This window comes from Pleuronectes platessa, chromosome 6 (genome assembly GCF_947347685.1).
Source record: "Pleuronectes platessa chromosome 6, fPlePla1.1, whole genome shotgun sequence".
In the NCBI taxonomy this organism is placed as follows: domain Eukaryota; kingdom Metazoa; phylum Chordata; class Actinopteri; order Pleuronectiformes; family Pleuronectidae; genus Pleuronectes; species Pleuronectes platessa.
Genome location: NC_070631.1, coordinates 21,604,219 through 21,623,999, shown reverse-complemented (window position 1 = coordinate 21,623,999; position 19,781 = coordinate 21,604,219). Strand labels below are relative to the sequence as shown.

At 40.2% G+C, this 19,781-nt stretch overlaps 1 protein-coding gene across 2 annotated transcripts in view; it reads right to left on the bottom strand.

Moving 5' to 3' along the window:
• ptpn11b (protein tyrosine phosphatase non-receptor type 11b) overlaps positions 1 to 19,330 on the bottom strand; it is a 40,292-nt gene extending 20,962 nt beyond the window's left edge. For both annotated transcript variants that reach the window (XM_053424521.1, XM_053424522.1), the window contains exons 1-2: positions 19,196 to 19,330; positions 4,754 to 4,876 (exon numbers count right to left, since the gene is read on the bottom strand). In XM_053424521.1, coding sequence (XP_053280496.1) covers positions 4,754 to 4,876; positions 19,196 to 19,209 — 137 coding nt within the window. In that variant the 5' untranslated portion in view covers positions 19,210 to 19,330. The remainder of the gene's footprint in view (positions 1 to 4,753; positions 4,877 to 19,195) is intronic.
• Between the last annotated feature and the right edge of the window lie 451 nt (positions 19,331 to 19,781).

Sequence of the window (19,781 nt, the reverse complement as noted above, 5' to 3'; positions counted from 1 at the left end):
AACTATTAAGGAATTGTTTGTAAGTGTATCCTTCTGACAATCTACCAACTGTTAAACATCCCAGCAGCAGAGTAGACGTGTGCATAAATCTGCCAATCTCTGCTAAAAGGAATGAAATCTTTTTGTGTACATTATGTTAATGAAAGACTATACATAAAGTGTTAATATCCACAAAGGGCAGTCATGTTGGTCCATGTAGGAAGGTTGAACGATTTAAAACATTTTACAGTGAAGTACAAGGTTGTGCCTCATTACTGAACAAAGTTCTGCATTTTCAAATTAGTGAATTTAAATTCTCACCAACACCCTATTTGGCTGCTACCTCCGCCATGGAGGTTATGTTTTCATGCCTGTCTGTTGTTTTCATCTCTAAAAGGACTGTTGGGTCTTGGCAGATGTATGAGGGGCCCATCTAGTTTCAGCTGCAATAGAATGACAATCTGCCAGAAAACGTCACGTCTGGAATAAGACAATTCTTTGGACAAACTAGATTAATCTCAGCTTTACTGTTTTGTTCCACATGATAATCACATAAACCCAGCTAATTTTTTTGTTATTATCCAAAGGCAAATAGTACAAACTTTAGATTAAATAACTACAAATTAGAGTGTGAATAACTGTACACGTTCAGCATGGCCGGACGAAAACCAATGTGTGCTTAGTATATCGTAATAATATATTGTGGAAGTTAAGTCAGTCTTTAAACATATTCAATTTCATGGTGTGATGGTATCATGCTTTACTGGAAAAAGAAACGCAGCAGAAAGAGAGAAGATAATTTTGTCTTTGATTAATCTATGAGCTGGCTTGCATTGATAGTGAGCAGAGGTACAAGCGTCCGAAATGTCACACAGTCAGATCAGATCACAGCATTGTTATTCTGCTAGTTCAAAAGCCAGAGCAGCAACAAATCATATCTATGAGCAGGATTATGTGTACATTTTTCTTGCAACATTCAAACCGAAAACTGAATCTGGAAAAAATAGTGTGTTGCAGCAATAAACAGCATTTAGATCACTAACTCATTCACCCAGAAGATGAAGTAGACAAACATGGAAAACTGGGGAATATATTGCTGCAAAATGCACGTACTTATGCACGTACAAAGTCTTGAATTTCTAAATTATTGCTTGCTTTGCCCCGAAGCCATTGCAAGTAATATTCTTCACTCAACACAGCCTGACACCACTGAGAAATCCCTTTTACTGCTCCCAGTCCACTTTTTAAATTGAGGCAGATAAAGTTTCTATTCCACTCGTGCATATGAAGCAGACTGCTGCACTGCTTTTTAACCTAGATTATCGAGGAGCCATGTTTGAAACTGACCTCAAATTTCAAATGTTATTTCAGGACAGCATGTTCTGTTTCTGAGGAGCTGGCATACATCAAGTTCATCATCTGGTAAAAGATTTTATTGAACTATGTACACTCAATATATTCTCAGCTTTACACTGCCGACTTCTAAAGGCTGACCAAATTGAGACAAGAAGTGTTTGCAAATAAAGGCACCCGGGAAATCTTACTCTTATCTTGTTTGTTCATAAGCAGCAGTAGACAAAGGCTAAACTGAGCTGATAAAAAACAAATATATAATCCGCAAAGGAATGGCTGGAAACACACATCACGGACCAAACAACAAAACGTATCTCAAACATTTCATCTCATGGACTTCAAGATATTTGTCAACAATGCATTTTCTCAGTTCTCCCCTCTGTGTGCTAGGGGTGAGACGGCTCACAAACACACACATTAGAAAACTCAAAAGCGTGATTATACTTCACTCGGGTTGATGACAAAAGGTCAACAAGTCTTTAGCATGCAAGGGCGGCGGAAACATGAGCAGTCCCTGGAAACATCTGGTGAGAGTGCATCACATACAGCTGGAAAACTTCACAGGTTTTTGACGGTCTATCTCGTGGTTCAGTATAGTACAGTATAAAGCCTGACGCCCTCACACATGGGCAGGAGTTAACAAAAATATACAAACATTAGTTAAGGATTAGAAGTCACCATTAGCCAGGTGAGTGTTTTGGATGCATTCAATCAAAATGGTCAGAGCATCCTATCATCTAATAGTCATCAATTAGCATAAAATTGTTCCCTATATTCAAATACAATTTTTTTTTTTTTTTATTGAAAATGTATGACTCTGCTGTGTTGTTAATTGTACATGCAATAGGAACTCCATGTACTTGTCAGGAAAGAAGAAACACTGACACAAACATGTGCACACTTTATAGTTGTGGTTGTTGTGTCTTTGTCCTTGCTGACACGCAGATCTAGTTAGTACCTAATGCCACTGTCAGCTGCGAGGGTTAAACTGGGCCATGTCACAATGAGGGACGATAGATGTCACAATGCAACATTGACATTCAACACAGAAAGTAAGAAACTGCTGAACCCCTCGGAAATGAAGACCTATGAAAAAATGCAGTTTAAATGCTATTTACAATCATAGATCGGTAAACTGCTCTTTACTCAACTGTGCAAACCTATAAATAGCCTCGCTGCAGTGGAAACAGATCTAAGCAAACCCAGGCTAGAATTATATAATACAGAGGCTAGGAGAAAATCCATTTGCTCTCTGTAGTAATTTGCCCTGGAGAAAAAAAAATCTTAAAATTGACCTTAAAATTCCTCCTTGGGGTCTTTCGAGTGTATAAAGAGCATGCAAAATGATGGAGAAAACTTCAACAGACAGCTCTGCTTACAAAGTTGGACTTGATTATAAATTATGGCTAAACTTTTCTGCTTCCAACTTTCTCCTTTCCATCTTTGAGGTTCATGAAACTCTGAATTGATTACATTTTCAAAACCCTCAAAAAGCTCTCATTAGCATCTTAGATGTCAGGCTCCCGACGCTTTTGAGCAACTTCTGTTGACCTCGTGGACCAGGGAAAAAAAGAGGTGGTGGAGATAAGAAAGGGATGGGTAGAGAGAGGGAGATAAGAAAGAGCAGGAGGGACAACAGAGTCCCTCAGCATCCATTAAATCTGAACACTTAGAGTAACTGTCCCGCTCCTAATGGCCACAGTAAGATGAAACCTGCCTCATGACGAGCTAATTAGACTCTCTGATAAGACGCTGCCTGTGTGTGTGTGTGTTAGTGTGTGTGAGTGTGTGTGTGAGTGTGTGATAAGGCTTGCTAAGAATTGCTTCAATTTGATATCTTCAGTAAATTCCAATATTTTCCCATTTGATAGACTTCATTTGAAGCCTACCAGTCAGTGATATACGCCAGTGTAGCTAATTAATCAATTATTGGGGAGAGACTGTGAGTTGGTAAGAGACTCCAGGCACCTCTACGATGTTATTTCATCCAGGCACATGGGACAACAATGCAACCACACCAAGGCAATGGACCAATGGAAGCATTTCGGCAGTGACGGTTGCATTGTTTGAAACAGATTTTTTTGCCTTTGTTAAGGCAGCATAAATGAGCTTTAACACAGTATTTACATCTATATCAAGCTGCTCATCTGTCATTTTGAGTTTTGAATCCAAAGTGTTCAGGTGTATTAGGCTGCATGTTCAAATATCATATGGTATAAATGTAAAATCTAGATTGTGCTAACACCAAGGTACACATCAGTAACTAATGGTAAAAAAAGAAAGAGAAAGCGTCTCTAAAAGTCTGTTTATATTTTGCCTAAAAGTGGCACTGCTTGTGTGGTGAAAGTGTCCGGAAGGCCCGACATTCATATTCAACTCACAACGACGTCATTTACACCAAGTTTTGAGCCTAAACGGGCAAGTGCGAGTGGGTGTTAGCATCGCTACATCCGCCATAGTAGCATCACCACTTCCGGTTGCAGACTTGTAGACTTAAAACTTAGTGTAAAAAGGACTCGTTTAGAGTCAAAGTTTTTTTTGTGGACTCAAATACTGTGAATTTTCATTTTTCGGTGAACTATCCCTTTACAGTCTGTAAAGACCACAAACCATGACAATAACTCACCCCATCAACACCCACACACCCACACATCCCACACACAAACCACAGAAAGTGAATGTCAAATCCTTAACAGGTCCCTCATTCTTCAACATCATTTAAAAGCTAAATACTGTCTTTTTTCCTTCTCTCTCCCTGATGCACTGATACACATGCACACGCACACACACACGTTTCGGACAAATGTCGCCATGCCAGCTAGTCACAGTGTTACAAATGTGTTTGGACTTTCTACCAGACCAATGCATCTCTTAAAAGCTTCCGTTGCCAAGGAAGAGCCACTCTTCCAACTGCCTCTTCTTCTGTTTGTTTCCTGCTCTATGTAATCACCATGGCATGATGCTCTAAACCCCACTTACCAGAAACCGTCTCTCTGCAACACACCCGGGCTCTCAATTAACGAGATTAAGATAAATGTGTTTTAGATATGAGTGACAGATATAACACAGAGTTACACTCATTTCAGCTCCACCCTGATGACCACATTGCATATATTCATCCACAGACATTTTTTTTAATCATCTACTATCCATGGGTAGAGATGTCAAAGACAGCTTGCCAGTTCCTGAGAGGTGAACACTTCTCACTCTCAGATTGAAAACTGATTAAGTCATGGTCACATAATTATTAAAAAAGCACTTAAAAGTAAGTGTTTGACCTTTGCACTATTGAGCTTCGTTTGTGTGTAATCATATATCCAGCCATTCAGATTGTTTGGACTTACCTAAAGTGCAATGGACTGTATCACTTACAATGTGTCTATAATGTAAATGGCGATATCTGGAAAACTGTCTGACTTACCTGACAGAGAGGGTGAAATCCCCTGGATTGCTCTTGCTGGGCCGGGCCAAGAAACTGCCGTGGACTCCCCGGGTCAACAGGAGCTGCTCTGCCTCAATTCCGGTAATGTTGGGGTGGAACCACCTGAAAATGAGGGGACAAAAGAGATGTCTGTTTTGACCACGTATGCATGTTTTGAAGAATGTAATGTATGCTATCTGTGCCCCGTCACACACCAGTGTCCATGACTACGGAGACAAAACAGGGACCAACACAATCGATCACCTGAGTTTAAAACAGTTTATTCATTATTTGTTAAATTTACCAATCTAGTATTTAGCAATTAAGTGTGCGAAGGTAGTGGATTTCAGTCAGTCTTACCTTCCGTGTATTTTAGCTTTCACTGCTCAGCTGCTAGACGTGAACATGTCATGTTTTGGTGCACAGATGAGGAGAGCATTCTCATTCATCGAGCGGCTGTTCAATTTGAATGCTTTTTAGGTTAAGCTAGTGAATTGAGAGTCTAAATGGAGGTGTGATTAAGGAGGCATACGTTTAATGTTCATAAGGCACAAACATGGGTAGTAGTTGTACATAAAAAAAATTCCAACGCAGTCTAGAAGATACTCATTAAATGTCAAGTCTATCCATAGATTTAGCTTTAAAGTGAATGGGTCTATGTCTTTTCTTTTCATAAAATAAATTGAAAACGGAAATATTAATTCTAATCCTTCTCTTTTTAACACAATTATCAGCTTTTCTACTAGTGGTATCAAATCATTATTTACCCTGAATTTATCCAGTAAACCGAATGTATCAACCAAAAATGAATTGTACTTCCTATCAGTGACCTGCTTTTTATGAAGTCACATGATTCATATTTATTATTTGATTTAAAGTTACATTACGTCAATAAACAATAATATAACAACATAAATTATATAGGACTGTAGCAGTCTGACATTATTTCAAAAGAGATTTGTATGAAAATAACAGCTATGAATCTAGGTCAAAACTGTAAGCAACTGTGCAAATGTTTTACTATAATATCTGAAGTCATGATCATGGTAATAGTTTAGGACATAGAATAGCTATATTTATTTTAATTCAGATATAAAGTAACATCTTTATGCATCAGTAAATACGTGCAAACCTTATGCCGTGTCCTTGTTTGTAAGGGAAGAACACAACGTTTATAGTACAGCAAAGCCAAAGCTAATAATTACACGTTACTTCCTCTGTTGCAAAACACTGTGGCAAATATTTAGCCAGTGCACTTTTCAGGTAGGGTGACTGTTTATCTGCGTTATGCACCCTCACTAGAGTGTTTGACACTGCGACCTATACAGACCTGAGGATATACATTAATCATTTTGCAGAAATAGTCGCTTGCATAACGACTCTTTAATGTGTGATGGACTATGTTAGTCTTAAACGAGGCAGTGAGTTGGTAGAGCAGAAATGTCGCAGTGAACAGCTGTAAGTCTGCTGTGTGGAGATCACACATAAACAGTGTATGATCTGTTGTCCATCAGTGGGGACAAAATATGTGCAATGGTTTAGGGACATGGGAGTGTGCAATTAGGGTCGGAGTGGGGGGGCAGGTGGGAGTAAGGCTCAATGTAATCACTTTGGAAAACGGGCTGGAAAAAGTGCTAGGGCCGCTTTGTCCTTCATGTGCGTATTTGGAAAAGCTGCAGATTACTACTTTTAGGAAAAAGTTAGTAGCAAGATTATTCAAATACCAGAAGAATCTTTAGTTGCAGCCATTGTTAATGTCTATGATTCAACAAGAATGGAAAATATTTCCGACACTGACACGTAGTCATAATGACTCATGGAAATTATGTGTTTCCCATCCCAAATTCACAATAACCCCCGACACATTACACAGGACTTCTTATTGATTAATTTATCCCAGTGTAGTGCAGGCAGCAGGCAACAGTAGAGGGCCTTTATGTAGCTCGTGCTGAGAAGATAGTATCTGAGGCTTCAACAGTGGGCGAGCATTTAGCGGGGTTTTTTTGCACACTGTATGACACAAACCCATAAATAAGACTAACGTGTCAGCTCAGCAGATCTTGTGTCACCTCAGAGCCTCAAACACACACCAGAATACTGTTCCCTTCCCGGTGCCAAGGTCTGAAGCTCTGCCCGTTATGTGACAGAATGCTTTCTATTAATTTCTTCTATAAACATTATTGTGATCACTGTGTAATGAGAATATTTAGTCCTGACATTCATACTATCAGCCGCTGGAGTTTCTGTTGGACAGAATTAACTACCAATTCAGAACAAAGGAGCTGCGAGTGACATTTATTATAATTATATTGGACAAACAAATCCAAGTGACACTGCTTGTCAATCACAAAGCAGCCCAACCTGTTTTTACAATGACCAAGTGGAAATATGAGAAGAGTGGATGAAGAGACAGGTGAATTAATGATGCTAAATGTGTGATGGGATTTGTACAGGAGGGAGGTCAGGCCAAGACAGGGCACAACCTATCTCTGTTGTATGTCATTGAGGATATTAAATTATTGAAGGTTCAACACTAGAGTAGTAAACATCAACTTAAAAACCATAATAAAATCTGGTTGATTTTCCCTGATGGAAAGGATATGAAGTATAGAGATGTGATATAAATGCCTTTCATTCGACAGGACAGGACCAGATCGCAAAACACGAGCCGTTTTCAGTCTTGATGCCTGGAGAATGTACGTACAACTGGCTCCCAGCTTTTTCCAGAGTTTGCCTTTCATGTACATGAACAATACAGCAGAGCAATCTCTGATCAATGGCACTGACGATTTTTCATCTTGAGAAATTTCTATTATTACTTTTTTTTAATATTTTATTTGTCACGTTATAGAAATGTCATCGACGCCCCCACTCACTCTGGGTGAATCCCCCGGAGGGTCTCATAAGCCGTTTTCAGAAATGACATGCGGGTAAAGTTCGTAGAATTGGAGACAGTGTTTACCGCAGTTTGCCTTTCACACATGCACAATGCAGCGGGGCGGGAGCTTCTTTGCACAGACGCGTTCACAACAGCATCAAATCCTCCAAATTATTCAGGTAAGAAGTGCAGCAGGCAGAGGCAGGGAGAGACGTATTAATTTCGCTGTGTAGATCACGTGGTTTTCTTTACAACACACAGTATCGCTGTCGGCTCTCATCGCCATAAACTCTCTTGACATATGCATCGATGTCTTCTATGTGTGTGTCATCGCTTTTTCAACGGGAGATATTTGTTTTCCTTTTGTTTTTCAATTTTGTGTCTGTCACACGTTAGAAGCATCATAAACCCCCAGCATCGACGGATCCCCTGCTGTGTTCTCACATCAACTTCTCCTGGATTTCGAATTTATACTAAACGGCGAAGCAGATATCCGGAGCCTCTCACACGGACTCTAAAAAAAATACAGAGGATCTGCAGAGTTCAGTGCATGTCAGTCATCTGACCCCAGACAATACTGCACCATCTCTCATTGCACTTGCAGAGAAAGGATATTATAGGAGGAATTTCACAAAACATGTATTGTAAGTGATCACTTGGGGATTAGTCACAAATATGTCTAAAATGAGAGAATGATCTAAACAGGGCATATGACATTAGCGGAATCTCTGAAAAACTATGGGGGAGGTTTGGTGGTTAGCTTGACCCATTTGGTGACAAACAGGAAATGATTCGAAGGCACTGAAAGAGTAATACATGGTTATCCACAACACTCAAAGTAAATTCCTCTTAGATACTACAGTACATGCATGTGTCGCGCAGTATCTTATTTATAAAAATACTCTACTGACATTGTGCTCATTGAGAAGAAAACAACAACAAACACAATTATATTACCACAACTTTGACATACAAGATTTTTGTCTGGCATTGCTCAATATTAAATAAAGCTTTTTGCCGTACTCATTATGTTTTATTGTTGTCTACATTTCCAATACCTTATAAGGGCAAGTTCTGATTCAATCTGATAAATTTAGAAAAAGTCTTGGCTGTGGACCACAACGTTTACAGCATCACTGTTTCTGTGCTTCGTTACTAACAAACTGGTTAATGTGACATGCTATTATTCAATCTAACCAGCCTATATGCCAATTCATGCTACCTTGACTGTTTGCGGTAGTCAAAGTGACAGGCAGAATTTATTTGAAAGTTATTCTTATCAATTTGGCATTTCCATCTTTTATTTGACTTTATGTTTCCACTTGTCACAACTGTCTATCTACAATAAAACCCAACCTGGCCAACGTATTTAGGTTGCCGTAGTACTAGGGAGCCAGTGACAGGTCATGGGTGTCATCTGGTGGACAGATTACTTGTGGTATTGTGTTTAATCCTACACGGATTCATACAGAAAAATAATAACAGAGGGGCGAAATGCCTTATGTCACTAATCCATATCTAATCCCTCATCACAGTGCTGCTGTCGCTCATAAAATAATCAGAACAATGGAGACGAGATGGAACCAGACAGACATCGAACGGCTGCTTTAAACACAAAATAGAAGCAGCTTCTCTACAAGGCAACTGGTCAGATTAAAGGGTAGCTGGGGGCAGGGGGACCCTTTCTCCAGCGTGCCTTTGCAGGCAAGTCAACAACAGTTTTTATACCTAGATTGTACTCTTTGCTTCTTCCTAACTAATTCTCCTGAAACACCCGTCTTTAAGTGGAAGAAGGGGTTGAACTTATACGTGCACACTTCTGCACATCCTTGTAGTTTCTCCAGTACACTTGTTCTCCTACAGCACTAGAGTCTGTATATCTAATTAATTCAACAGGGAATCACAGCTGTTATTTGTGGAGAGAGGAGTTCCAAGTGTTTTGAGGGTTGTCCAACAGCAAAAACCTGAATTAAGATGAATGGGATTGCGTCTACCCTACCTCACCATTCTGGTCAAAGCCTGACACAGCCCTTTGCTTGAGCAGCATCAGATTTTAGTAATCCAGCACTGGGCACTGTTACACAAGGGAGGATGAGAGGGGACGAGGGAGATATAGGGACAAAAGGGTGAGGGAGGGGGCTGGGGGTGCTTGTAGAACAGTTTCTGGGTTAGATAGAGTAAGACAGAGACAGTGAGAGAAATGACAGAGAAATGTGTGTATGTGTGTTTATGTGTGTGTGTGTGTGTTGTTGGGGGTGCTTTGCAAAGAGTGTTAGAGAGCGAGTGAGTGTGGGGAGGGAGGGTAAGCAAGCCCAGGGGGTGGCGGCCTTTTAATCTGGGATTTGGACAAGCGTGAGCAGGCCATCAGTGCTATCAGGCGTCCCCCCCACATTCCCTACTTTCTAACTTCAGATGCATGTGACAGACATTGGCGGACTGGTCCACCACCCTTTGCTCTCCTCGTAGAGCCTCACCCTTTCTCCTACATACCCTAAGAGGTCAGGGGCTGTCAAAAGGCTGCTCTCTAACGCCGACTCTGTGATCCTAACACCAACAGAGCTTTTTCTGGCCGTAACACAGCCCCGGCCAAGCCAGAAGATCCGGGTGCCAGGTCTCTGGGAGCCACAAGGCCCTTGCTATCTTGCTGGAAGCTAAAAGCAACAGCTGTGTTGCCCGTGCCTAGAGATTACACCTAATCATGCAAGGCGTAGTTACATCGGATCATAGTTAGACCTTGCAATCCAGCCAATTCAGCAGTACGCCATTAGGCTATTAATTTTGCAAGGGTGGGTTACGGATATTTGTAGATGAGTTAGAAAAAGAAATGCAGAGGACAAAATCCCAAGACTGTGGTCACCTCAAAATGAACTACAATGACCCCTTGGATTATACCACTATTACAAAGGGCACATACTCTAGGGATTCCTTCCACTTTTCAGATACAAACAGTCCACTACTGGAAAGGGCGATGCTAGCAGTCGTGGCCTCGGGCAATAGTGTGTGCAGTGCTCCAGAATATTTATGTGTTCTCAAACACTTCACCCACTCCTCCATCGGCATACTATTGAGAAGAGTGAATGAGTGAATTTTCATTTTTCAGTGAACTATCCCTTTAACAACTTTTGAAGTCCAATGATGTCAGTGGCTCTGTACATCTAAAATGCTCATTGAATGAATACATTTTCATTACAGTGTATATCAAAAATCCAGTAGTTTAGCTTGGTATAAGTTATATATCTGTTGCTAATTTAAAACTCAGGAGGGGGTTTTCTGCACAGACGCATTCAAACAAACTCTCTTGACATCTTCATCAACTTCTTCGTGAATGACACAGCGCTCTCAAAGAGAAAAAGCTGTGTTTCCTAACTTCTCAATTTTAGGTGCTCAAAAACTCCAGAGTGATATGGATGGCAGGCATAAACGTAGCAACAGCGATAAACTAAAACATAGTATTGTGGTTGTAACCTAAGCGAAAGTCTTTGGTTCAATAAAGTCATTAGGGTTTATCCTCTGGGGACCTTAAATGCCTTCCATCTGACAGTTGTTGAGATATAGTAATCTGGATGGTGAACCAAACAAGCAGGAAAACAATGAACAGACCAACACTTCCATTGCAAGAGTTATGCCTCTACCGTAGCTAAAAATATTATGGACATTAACTATATAATGTTGGTAACCAAGTGTACAACCCAAGATGCCTTAAGCTGTATTTGTACCAAGAGCAAACCGCTACTAAGGTTGCAACAACAAACCAGAATGTTTTTGCTCTGAAGCCACTTGACAAAACTGTGCATGGATATAAACGTGCCAGACCTGCTTCTCCAAAGTCCTGATGGGATTCAGTATTGTCACAGGAAAAGGCAAGTGCTCTACAGACTTGAATGCTTGCAGGGAGAACAAGGCATTGTTTTTTCTCCCAATTCTTTTACTTCAATGGTGAAAGAGGAAGCTGGAATATGGTGAACTGATATTCTGACTCTGCTAAGAAAACAAAGAAAACAGCCTTTTCTGATGGTTTTCTTTTCTGGCTTGTGACTGTAAGAATTCATTGGTTTCTTATTTTTTCAACTGAGTCATAAAATAATGAACAGCTTTCTTACACTACCTTTTGGCTTAAATGCAACACTGTGAAAGTATAAGATTTCTGGGTATATCTCCACAAAAAACAAATACAATTTGCAACTTTGTGGGGCCACCAAGATTCAAAGTTTTTTTAACTTTAACACATCAGTATGTTGTATTAATTCACATGTTTATAAAAAGATCCTTGCACTGCTTCACCTCTGAGAGCTGCGGTTCTTTTGCATCCTAATGAAACCCTAACCTAACCCTAACCCTAACCCTAACCCTAACCCTAACCCTTACAGTACTATTTTGATGCACTGCTTTAATGTTTGCCTCTGATGCAATCACTCCTTTTCACACAGGGTAAATTAATCAAGACATTTTCTTTTTAATTACAAAACTACACAAGGGACATTTAATTACTTAATGTCCATTATTGAATCCTTGCTGCAAGGCTCTTTGTAGGTTTTTTGCGATTTGCAGTGAAGCTATTATTTGTTGATTTGGCTGCCTTCGTTGTCTACGGTCAGGACAAAATGTATTTGCCGTCTCTCTTACTGTGTGTGTTGCTCTGGTTAATAATTAACTTCTAGGTCATCACTCAACAGGAAAACCATGTATAGACAGAACAGTAGCATACAGAGTCTTAAGCGGCTTATTTGCTAACAAATGTTCATGCTCCAAATTAACCAGCAGTGGCAATATGTACAAATAGTTATTTTGCCGGAGACAGAAAGAGCTGATTTAATAACATTACCGTAATCTCTCAGGCATTAATTATCCTATTACAAAGCTAACATGGCTGTAGGGTCAAAGGTTATGGCTTCTCAGATTTTGGATCTCTGGCCTCTATTATCCAATCACCATAGACTATGTTACAAAACCTCTAAACTCCCTAAATCTCTATTTAAACCTACCAGGCTTATTTTTACATAAAGCAGTGTAAAAAATATCTATAACATGAAGTTCAAGTTTTGTACCTTTTACTGGACCTACTTCATAATAACTGATAGTCAGTATTTATGTTTCTTTAGTACAAAATACATTTCTGGATTACCAAATGGTCTATCTTTACGCTTTTACAACTAGTCTGCACAGTTCCTGCATTGTCAAACGCAGGAGATTATTTTTGTCCTAGAAGTTATGTGTAGTATTTAAAATCTACTGAAAAGATGTATCTGTGTAGTACAGTCCAATTTGAGTCATTGTCAATTTCAAGAGGTCTTTCGAACAGTGTGAACAGCATGACCTCTCGATACAACCCTATCCAGAACCTCTCTCCCTCCCCTCCTCATATCATGACCACAGGAGCAAGGGTGACTCAGGGCTTTCCAAGAATAAGACTCCCTTTGAAAACCACCAGGCGCCCCATTTCCTTGCATCTGGCCTTGGGCAGCGAGATAGAGGGAGAAATGGAGGGAGAGACAAGACAAAAGAAAAGGAGATTTCAAATAGAATGGTTTTGTGGGATGAGGCATCCGCAGGGAAGCGAAAACGTAGTGTTGGAGAGTACAGGACAGCTGGGAGCTGCAGGTGAGGCCCCAGGCTGGTTGAGGGGAAATGGGCCCAGTGTGCATCCAGCCACCGCTCTATCCTCTTACATCATGTCTCAAGTTCAATATAGACCAAGTGGGCTATTTAAAGCACCCCTGTCTAGGCCGACTGACAAAAAGGTGATATACTTAGTAGCCGCAGCGCTGCATGAAAGACTCGGCTAGGGATATATTGGTCACAGGCAAGCCCCGGGGTGTGGGTTTTGGTAATGTTGCAGCTTTTTTTAGCCCAGCTGATGATTCTGGGTATTTACATGGGGCACAAACCTCGCACACACCCTATCGCTGAATATTTTACTTCTCTGCATGTGTAGCACCAAGCAGTTAGTGTAGTAGAATTAGCTAAATGACTTTTTGACTAGGCTTGTGCATGTGGTTAGTTTTCAACACTTGCACATACAGTATGTAGAGGCTGAATGCTATCGGTGATATGACAAATAAGGCTAGATAGACATTTCTTTCAAGAAAAAGCTAGTATCCAGAGTTTCCTGGTTTTTGTATTTTCATGGAGTAAACAGGACTGATCAAACACAGAGTAATAAGGGTTCCAGGCATCAGTGGTTAATAAGTAACTCCTGTTTTTTTGTCATGGACACATCCAACCTTTTATTACTAGACATCGGGAAACGATATGGGAAACTGAAACTAGTACATACTCACTAGCAGTCTTGCTAGGAGTGGCAAACCCAGATTTACCCAAAAACTGTGCGTACACATAATTACATAATAAGTATTCATCATTTTAACCATTTTGAAAAGCACAAAGAAATGCATTTTTTAAAGTGCTGGTCTTTGCACTTTTGTCTGATATCTGCGAGAACATGGGGAAATATGCGTATGCATAAGATTAAAATAATGAAATAATCCCTGTCTCAATTTGGATTGAATGCTTTACAGGGGGAAAAAAACTGTATTTCTAACATAAAAGTTATATTTTTGTGAACAGTGTGGAATGGTCTTATGCCTTTTTTCCCCTTAGCATGCAAAACAATAAGGGACAGCACATTATAGATGTGGTTTAGTTAAGCGTTGAGTTCACAGGAAAATGTTACTTATCACAATTGAATTGTTGAATGCAAATCTATGGTGGTGTCTGGATTTTCCATATCTCATCTACAATGCAGAACTAAAGGCAGTGTTTCCCCTTCTATGCAGGGCAGGCGTTACTCACACTGGTGAAAGAAGAAGAACGGAAAGAGCTCCATATCAACTCTTTAGATAATAATCTTGTATTCATTTCTATGTATATCACAATTATTTCAAACTTTTACCTTGTTTACGATTATTGAACGATTATTTTATGCGGCCCCCTCACACCCAACCCCACCCCTGCTGTGTGCACACAAAATGTTGTCCCTTTTTTCAATGTTTTTTAATTTGTGTCTGGTAAACTCTACAGCGAATCAAAAAATCACAAAGTAAGTTTCAGAACTCATTGGGTCCTAAAACATTCTGATTAGTGATGGTGCATGACGTTAATGTGTAAAGTGAGTGCAGGTCAGAAGGGGGGTGAGGAGGGAGAGAGGACATGCAGCAGGGTAACACAGCTCAGAATGCAGCGGAATCCTGACAGTTCATGCATCCACGCATTGGGTGAAGTATTAACTGACATGAGCAAGATGATGTCCGTTTCCATACACTTTCGGTAAATTGCCCAGCCCTACATCCAGGCCAGTTGAGGGGATAGCATTGTCATTACCTTACACGAGTAAATTAATACGGAGGATGCAACAGTTGGTGAAGCAAGTTCATTCTGGAAATTAAAGTAAAGAAAGAAAATTTGGAACATAGAAGAAAAGTGTGTTTCCCTAAATCTTGAGATGTTAGATGAAAGAGAGACAGACATTTCTCCTTCTCACGACTGTGCACATATGAGTTGCGTGTACTTAGTGTTCCTGGTGCCAGCAAATACAGAGCTACCTTCCAGCTCGTGCACAAAATAAACATTTTCACAGATGCTTCACCTCTGCTGCTACAACTGCATCCTAAGGGAAACGGTGAAGGGCATGTTAGTTTTAATGTAGTTTAGGACCAACATGTAGAAAGTAACAGTAAATGAATGCTTTTCACCATTTTAGCTCATCAGAAAATAAAGATAATTGGATTAAGCTGCCAGTTGAAATTATAAGCTAAAATAGAACTGCTAAATATATTATTATAAACTTATTGGTGTGATAATTTTGCATTGGTTTATATATCTGACAGAGAGAAAGAGAGCTCTTTTTATTGATATGGAAAAATAGAAATTAGTAGGACTTTTTGATGTGTGTTGTGTGATGATGGGAAAAAAAGCCTATCGCTCCATAACTAATGTTAATTTTTTTTTGTGTCACAAAATGTGCAACACAAACAATGAATGTAACACATCATTCCAAACCAGAGAGACTCCAGCCAGCAAAGACAAAACAAGGAGCTCATATCTAAAGGAGTATAGGTAATAATGGTAATTTATTCATTAAATCTACAGTCAATGTGCATTGTTCATATGGGTCGTTGGTCATATCAAACATCCCTAATTATTAGTTGCAGTACTTATACTTTGAAAGTTGTTACATTTGAAGTACTGAAAGAGATGACACACAAGCATTTGAAATATGAATTTCTCAAAGTATCACCTTCTGTGACAAACTTTTTATGTATGAGCATTGACCTCTCTGCAAAGAGAAGTTCTTAGTTCACTTTGTTCCTTTATACCAGCCTTACTTATTTCACCAGTCAAAGAAAGTGAGAGAACAGCACTTCCTACTGAATCCAGTGAGCGTGACTCAAAGTAATTTCTCTATAAAGAGGATCCAGAGGCAACAGCAGGTGTTTCAGCATTAACCCACAACAGCTAAGCTAGGATTTACATGGCTCAGTCTGAGAGGAAGGTTGTTCTGATACGTCAAACATCAAATATTCGACATACGCCTGGCAAAGCATGTCTTGTTGTCCTTTATAAGCGCCTTGCCATTAAATGTTTAAGCATACAAGCCGAACTTGCATGATCATAGACATGTGAAGATGAACATTGTAATGCTTTGTCACAACTGTTTACAGGTTGAAAAAAAGAAAAAGAAAACCAGCAGTTGGTTCGGGGCCCTCCTGGAAATGTTGCCGGTGTTATCTTATTCCTCCACATGGGCTGTTGTTTTCCTGTCGGCTTATCGACAAAACTGACTCACTGTTCTCAGCTGGTCAGAATGAGTTTCAGTGACAGACGAGGTCTGCTCCACAAACAAAGAGGAGCAGAGGTGGTTTCCAATAGTGGAAACTTTGCCATAAAGAAAAAACTGGCAAAGTTAAAATGGAACAGCAGTGTTACCTGATCCTGCGTCATAACGTCTTTCTCTGTGTGACAGCAGTTACACTGAACACATAACAATGCTTTATCATCGTTGACATGGTACTGCTACAATAACTTATATATTTATTTTATGACTTAACTGCCACAAATGTTCACGACAAGAAACAATAACAACTTAGGTGGAAATCCCAGCCCCACTTAACAGTACGATGAAGTAAATTCCTTCCTGAAATGGGGATCTGAAATGACACGATCCACAGCAGGGCAGGTCCGTCAGATCGAGATGACACGCACAGGAGTATTGTTCCCCTGTGGTATTTCAGCCCAGGAAGTAGAGAACAAGGCACAGAGCAACAGCAGTATGTGCTCTGGCCTGGCGACACACCATGGAATTTGGCTGACAAGAAAACAGCTTTTAACTTTGTCTCAGTGTTTCCGCCATCTCTGATCTCATCCTGCTGGTGGCTTTGGCCCCTGGGGCAACTCGAGTGATATAGTGAGGAATTATGGCAAAAACAGTTCTTATTTTAAATGCTGTTTATCCACTATTTATATCCATTGTGTAACATTTTATTCACTGGAGATTATGACCAAGAGGGCACCACCTTTACAATCTACGGTTTACTGTTTGCATCTTTTTATCAAAGAGCAATTTATTCCAGTAATCTGAAACACACAAAGTGTTTTAAAGTGAAAATAAGACTGAAATTCTAAGTTTAAGGAAATAACCCCGAAGTTGTAGTCAACACGGATGATGGGGACATTTGCAGAAATGAGAAACCCACTTACGGTCAGCACACACAGAATCTGATAAAGCTTTTCATCTGTGTATTCACGTACAGACAAATTATGGGAAACATCAAGTGGAAAGGAATTAGCGACACACACTATCACTTAAAATATTTACTATGAAATGGGTTTTTCTTGAATACCACAGCCAGACTGGCCTCTTCACTGGTTCCGATCTCCCTTTGAAGTAACGTGCATTAAGCCATACCAGCTCGGTTCTATTATGAACAATGCTCTTTTGCTCAAAAACTCAGCCAGAATTCAGCAGTCTTTGTTCTGTCAGAGTAGAAATAACTGCCTTTGTGTATTGTAGAGCTGGACTCAAATCAGTAGGGTAGCCTTTTCACCTCCACATCATTATCTCGCCACCGCTTCACCTGGCAAAGGCACACCATGATCCAACAGTCATATGTCCAACATCATCCGGTACAACAACACGTCTGCTACCTTTTCCACCCTTATAGTGGCAGACTATTTGTATCAACTGTAAACTCTCTAAATGGCCAACATTGCATTTTTCTTGAGACAACAGCAGCCGCAATGAACATGGGACAAGCTGAGTTCACATTTCAGAGGTCACCTTGCACAGAAATCTCCACCATCAATGTTAAGCAGGCCAGTGTCCCGGAGTTTTTAAGGTGACTGGGCTTTTTCTGCCAGGACTTCCACTCTGTGGAACAATCTCCCTGAGGAGGTCCGTCTGGCAAACGTCTTACTGTCTTCTAAATCGCTCTTAAAGACATATGTTCAGAGATAGTTCTGATTATTTTAATGATTTTATAACGTTTTATTTACTTGTTTCTCATCTATAACAATTTTTTAATTTCTGCGTCTGTGCTATTGCTGTGTGTCCTTCAAATTGCTTTTGATTGTTCTTTTTGTTTTCTTTTCAACAGATTCCAATTGTTTGCCTTCAATTTCTCATCATGAACTTCTAAAGAACCTTGTAACAGTTTTTCAAAGACGTTTTACAAAATAAGCATTATTACTATAATAACTCAATATTCCTAAAGGTGCTACGACCGTTGTACTAAACAATAGTATTAATTGATCATTTAAAAAAGTGATTAGCATACACAGTTATTGTTTTTAAGTTGCAGTTACATACGCAATTGTACACATGAGGTTGAATACCTGACACTAATATGTGGCTGTTATGTTTCTATGAAAACTTTCATTTTTGGAGTTTCGCTGATGTCTCCTATTTTTTGAGTTTTTGTTGTGTGTTTAAAACAATGTGGGGGACTTAGATGCACAGGAAGCTGTAAACCAGTTTCCTGCACTGCACACACACACGCACACACACACGCACACACACACACACACACACACACAGTGGGAGGACAGGCACAGAAATAGCCCATAGCACCAGACTGACTGGAGAAGTAGACTTTACACCACAAAGCCTGTGTGCTGTGTGGATATAAGTACATTCATATTAAAAGACTTAGCTGCAGCTCAGACACTAACACACACACGCACGCACACACACACACACACACACACACACACACACACACACACACACACACACACACACAGTGTAAATACACTATAACACTTTCACCGTTACCTCTTGGAGCAGCAGCTAAATTACACTCAACTCAAAGCTCGTCGCCCCTTGTGTTACTTTAAGTGCATTGTATAAGAACTTATGCTCAATCAAAAGCAACAACACGGACACACAAAGACCCGACAATACGAGGAGACAAGTGTGTGAGTTCCCTGTGTCGCTGGGACGGTGGAGAAAAAAAGGAAAAGAAAAGTTGCGGCGCCGCTGCTCAGACTAAGTGAGTGAGTGTTAAATGTTGCGGCGCCATGACACACTGGTTTCGAACCATCACACACACAGAGACGCAGCTCCACTGTACCTGCGAGATGTCATAGCAGTCTCTGGAGCTGTCAAGTGTCCTCACGCGGTGCTGCTGCCTCTGCTGAGCCGCTCACCAGACTGAGACTCACGGTGTCAGCTCCTGCTCGACTTGCGCGCTCCGCTGCTCGCAGGCGCACACACTGCTTCCGGTGCGCGCCTTCAAAACAAAGGCCCTGTCCGGAGGCTACAAAGAGGAACAGGTGAGTTTTCATGTTTGTAGCTTTATGATTTTTGTCAATACGATTTAATGAGAAATATATACTTACTAAATAATGCCTTAATGTGAATAAAAACTTTGCAATAGAAAATATTTTATTGTCTTTGTTGGTGCAGGCAGAAACAGAAATGTATCCTTGCTCACATGTGCAAACGAGTTATGAAAGGTACATTACAGTTTTTCTCCATTGCTTTGGTTCATTTCACGAAACAGAAATGACATTCTCAAAACAACACGTGCAAACCTCCAAACCACTGGGCACTTGTTCACAACAGATTGGAATATCTCATTCCTTTAATCAAATTGCAATTGTATTAGCACATCCTTGCAATGACAACTACAATTTCCAACAGCTTGCACAAATTTC